The 5,119-nt window shown below is 42.1% G+C and overlaps 1 protein-coding gene across 1 annotated transcript; it reads right to left on the reverse strand.

Moving 5' to 3' along the window:
• LOC125893767 (nonsense-mediated mRNA decay factor SMG9-like) lies at positions 1–5,119 on the reverse strand. Its single transcript, XM_049584666.1, has 8 exons — positions 5,086–5,119; positions 4,812–4,906; positions 4,524–4,609; positions 2,949–3,055; positions 2,750–2,857; positions 2,425–2,550; positions 2,191–2,335; positions 1–137 (listed from the first exon to the last, which is right to left on the reverse strand). The coding sequence occupies exons 2-8, from the start codon at positions 4,815–4,817 to the stop codon at positions 68–70; spliced, it is 648 nt and encodes a 215-aa protein (XP_049440623.1). The 5' UTR covers positions 4,818–4,906; positions 5,086–5,119; the 3' UTR covers positions 1–67.

A 5,119-nucleotide genomic window follows, 5' to 3' on the forward strand; every position in this document is an offset into this window, starting at 1 on the left:
GTGACCTGATTATTGGACATAACAGCTTGCAACTGCTATTATATATAACAGCAGGTCAATCAAGGTGTTAGCAGAGCAGGCGGCTGTATTCGGAAAGAGCCGAAGACTTTTTCTCGATACGGGCTGCGTAGTGAAACCTGTAAAACCAGACCAGACCACAACTTGTATTCACCTCGATGAAACCAGTGTTTTCATGGAGTTTTTTGTAAGAATATATATTTTTGAGCATTTTGCCATTAGCTGATTTATATAATACAGAGGCAGGCAGGAAATGTGTGGGGGTTGCTGAGCATGACACAACAACAGAAATGCTTCAAGATCTCTGGATTACTACTGCACCCCTTTTCAAATGCACGGCCTGTTTCATTGGCAGAAAACTTACTTTTTAATACATAATGTTCTACTTGTAACTACAAAGAGCATTGTTGTACTTACATGCCTTTTGTGTAAAGATCCAGTGTGTAGGATTTAGGGGGATATGTCACAGAAATGGAATATAAAGTATAAGAGTGGCTCCTCATCTATGGAGATGGACATGTCCACTGCCATGTTTTTACAGCAGCTCAGAACGGACAAACCAACCACTGGCTCCAGATAGAGCCATTTGCATTTTCACATTTTCACGTCGGCCACCGTAGTCAGAAGCCCATCTGTGATGAGCAGTGTCAGATAAACACTGACTATGTTTAAAAGGTCTTTAGTATCCCGGTTTTGAGGCTTATCCCGGCTTTGAGCATATCCGGGATATGATGTTTACATGGAAAACAGAGAAACCTGGTTATTCATATCCCTGTATACATGATAAATACCAGTAACCTATTTTCTGATCACTGCATCCAATCTGCGCAGGCGTGTGTTACGTCTTTTACGTCTTTTGTTTACAACAGATTGAGCGGGAAATGTGATATATTTATTATATATAGAAGTAAGACAAAAATGAGACCTCCGTGGCTTCTAGCGGGCTTAGCGTTAGTAAATACTCACGTCGCATTACAGCTATGGCTCATCCACTTCATCTTCAGCAATGGGAGGAGAGAGCGACAACAAATATTGAATACGTCACCAACTTTGATAGGTATTCGGCTGTCACTGCCACCACGCAGTACAAGGCAACAGCGGATGAAAATACGTAGCCGTGACTGGTGGGATAGGATCGTTCTCATGGAGTTTACAGATTCAGAGTGGAGAGAAAACTTCAGAATGAGTAGGGCATCCTTCAGCCAGCTGTGTGACGTAGTTGAACCATTCATGAAACCGGGATAAGGCGTATACATGCTCCAGTATCCCGGCTTCTATCGGAGTACTCCAGGTGGCAAAACCGGGTTTCTTGAAACCGGGAAAAGGGCATAACCCGGTTTCTGAATTCGGGATATGGTGTTTACATGCACAAACACAAAAACGGGATACGTAAAAAACCCAATCAAAATCGGGATTCTAAAGACCTTGTAAACAGTCAATGATTTGTACAGTGAAAATGCTTTTTTTGTGCTTCTATCAGTTTAAATTACCAGGTCTGTTTTTGTGGAGAGGTGGAGACCTCTGGGGATAATTCGGCTCCCGCTAAAAACCTCCTAATCATCTGAATCAGAAAAAGGCGAGCACACATCAAGTTATCAAAGAAAAAGGGTGAGTGCACCTGCACCATAACGTCGTAGGCAAGCCACCCACTTCCGACATGCCAAACAGCATGACCCCTGTTCAGAGAGACTTTGGTGAGGTGACGGTGACATGTCCCCCTTATTCCCGATGGAAATTACACGCTTAGGCGACTGGGATTAGCTGTTTGGTCATTTGTATTAGCTCAGAGTTTTTAGAATTTGGATTACAGTGGCTTTAGTAACCAAAACCAAACTGAAACTAAAAGTGAGTCGATTTTTTTTTTTTTTTTTTGGCCATTTTGCCTTTAATGGACACAACATTTACTGCACATTACACCCCTCTTCATCTTACACCATGTTTCCTGTTTCTCTCTATGCTGTCGACTGTCAAGTAAAGGCAATAATGCTCAAAAAATAAATCTGAAATGTCCCCACATCCCCAGTGCAAATAATCCCCTTACTGTTGAAACATTTCTATTATCGTGTTTGGTTGATTTATGTTGTCTTTGTCCTCAAGCACCAATGAGTGGTACGCAAATGAAGTTCATGTTATTATAAATGGAAAGCGAGCAAAAGAAAATGTGGTGTTTACCAGTTCTTCTCGGTGAGGATGGTGTGCGACAGCTGACAGCGGGGCATGGCCAGTATTTGGCTGCGGAGTTTTGAAACCATGGTGGAGAAGGCAGGATGCCCTCTGTATCCCGGGAGCAGGGAGAAGAGCGGGTATGTTCCTGAGCCTTAACACAGTACAGATTAATTCCCATTTTACACGATATACAAGAGGACAATTGAGTTTTGCCTTGTGTGACGATAAATTCTGTATAACCTGCTTTGGTCAGATTATCGTCCCCGTCATTCTCCTGCATAGGAAGGAGGAACATGTTGACTTCAGTTGACAGGTAGTCCTGCCCCAAGCCAGGGAAGATATTGCAGTCCAGCATGGACAGTGTACCTAAAATGAAACCACATATTCCCAGTCAAATCTCTACACCAAATACTAATCATATTCACAGTATTGTCCCAAACCATTCACACTGGTTTTCCCATTTAAACTCAGTTTCAACCATTAAACATGATTTGCTCCTAAAAGTAACCACCAGCGTGGACAGAACATAAATATGTATGAGGAGAATATTCAAGTAGTTTTGAACCTTTGTATTTGAGATGAGAGTGAGTCATTAATTTGTCCACCACCATGTGCATGTTCTTCAGATTCCTTGGGCAAAAATCATCCCGTCTGATCTTATTCTGGAGGAACACTGGAGGAATTTAAGGAAGAGATACTTTCATTTTGATATCACTGAACCTGGTTGGCGTGTCATTTTTTGTGTTTCTGCATTAAAAAGTCACCTATATGAGGATAGTACTCCGCTCCATCGTCATTGCCTGAGGAGCCAGTGCTGTCATGGCTTGCAGATGGAGTGGAGGGTTTCAGCATCTCAGCAGTCTGAAGAAACCTATCCACAAACATTATGTTTAAGTTCCTGTGTGGTAAGAACTTCTGCATTCACCAGGGAAAAGTTGAAAAGGTTGGGTAATTAAAGCTGGGGTAGGCAATTTCATTTTGGTGTAATTTGGGCAAAAATCCCACAGTAAACTTTGAGTATTGTGAGAGAAAACTAGACTTCTGCACCTCCTCTTGACTGTTACCAGGCTTTAGCAAATCTAGGTCATGATGGGAGACTTTGGCCAATCAGCAGTTCCTACTGGCTGTTCTAAAAACGCAGATGTGCGTGCACTGACGTCCTTTCTGTGAATGATTTATTCCTGATTCAATGGCAGAGAATCCTGCACAGAAAGTAACTATTCCAGCATTTGTAACAACTGCCTACACTGCAAAGCAAATAAGAAAGGAAGATGGATTTGTCAAAAAGAGTCTGAAAATAAACCAAATAAAACAAAATCTTGTTAAAAGTTGCTAAAAATGTTGCGAACAGTTTATCCTTCTGCCAACTAGAGCCAAAGGCTCATGGCTGTGACTTCAAATTCACATTTATGTAGCTAATGTTAGCTAGAGCCCAGCGAAAACACCAGCGAAGTTCACCCAGCGAAAACACCAGCTCTGAGGTCAGCAAACTTTCTGTTGCTACGGTTACACAGGTCAGACCCACTGCTGCTGCTAGCCACAAGCCCGCTAAAACATCCAGCACTGGGGGGTTTTGTGCTGGCTAAATTCAAACTACTCTGGCCACAAACCAAAGGTACGTTTGCAGAACTGCTGCCCGCTCTCCTCCCAGTGGCGGGGAGCGAGAAGGAGAGCGTGGGGTAAGAGGGGACCAAGTGAATGCGCTTCCTCAATTCCACAATGGTATAATTACATAAATCAAACACTGGGTTACTGTATAAATGGTGTGCATATGCCCCTAGGTGTCTGAGGGAAGGACAGAGCAGGGAGCAGCAGGAGGAGGGTTGATTTTCAGCCTTTTTCTTTCTTTATTTCCGAGCATGTAATATTATTTTTAGACATGCTTGAGAAAAAATGCCCTTGAATTTCTAAACTTTTAAAGATATACAAGTTGTTACATTTGGTTTAAATGAATTTATATACTCTCCAAGCCAATACAATCTACTATCTAGCTACTACCCTGCTGATTAGAGTCATTGCTGTCAACTATAGAGTTATAAATTTCAGTTGTGTAGAGTCACATTAGGGGAAGTATTCACATGGAACGTTCCCTGCGTATACATGGCAAGTCATTGTCAACAGGCCTGGCTCCACCTGTATTTGCTGTTTACAAAGCCAATGGAAAGATAAACATTATTGAGCTTATGAAAAAGCAGAAGACAAATATTCTCTCAAGATACAAGATGAAATGCTCAACATTCCTGTGTGTGTGGGAAAGGGAGCTTTGAGAGCTACCCTCTTGTTTTGTTGCCTGAGCAGTAACCATATCACAGATCCATTGCAGATAAGCAAGTACCAACCTGTAAAGGTTTAAGTCAGTAAACCAGTCTTGAACCACAATGACTACATGGCACACTGTAAACAGGAAGGCGGCGATCTGAAGTGACTGTCAACGGATTATGCAGAGAGAGATCAAACAGTTACATGTGAATGTGTGCGTCCAGAAGAATTAAAATGACCAATAAACTGTCACTGAACAATGAATCAGAGGACTAAAGGTACATATTGGTCCCCAGAGGTTATGCATCAGTATTAACATAACACAACAAGTGTTTTCACCCACTGCCATCTGCAGGCCAGACACTGACCTGCATCTCAACGTATGTGTGAGGGAGGTTGTACTCTGGAGGCAACTTCGATCGTTGTTGATGAGGTGGTCGAGGATAGATGGGCTGAGCATTGGCTGAGGAAACAAATAAGGCAATTACACCCAACTGATCAATCCTCAACCAGCTACAGTGTTTTAAAGGCTAGCTGTCATTTCTTTCTATTCCAAAATCACACTTCAACTCACATAGTTCATAACAAATAAAAAATACATCAGAAAAACAACTCACTGTATCCACAATACATCACTCATACCTGTGTATCCAAGAAGATGACTCTCTCCTGTGTG

This window comes from Epinephelus fuscoguttatus, linkage group LG8 (genome assembly GCF_011397635.1).
Source record: "Epinephelus fuscoguttatus linkage group LG8, E.fuscoguttatus.final_Chr_v1".
Lineage (NCBI taxonomy): Eukaryota > Metazoa > Chordata > Actinopteri > Perciformes > Serranidae > Epinephelus > Epinephelus fuscoguttatus.

Coding starts and splice junctions, on each gene's coding strand:
- LOC125893767 (XM_049584666.1), bottom strand. Junction 2,858..2,948: donor GGAGTACTATCCTCATATAG/GTGACTTTTTAA, acceptor AAATTCCTCCAG/TGTTCCTCCAGAATAAGATC. Junction 138..2,190: donor ATCCTCACCGAGAAGAACTG/GTAAACACCACA, acceptor CTGGTTTTACAG/GTTTCACTACGCAGCCCGTA.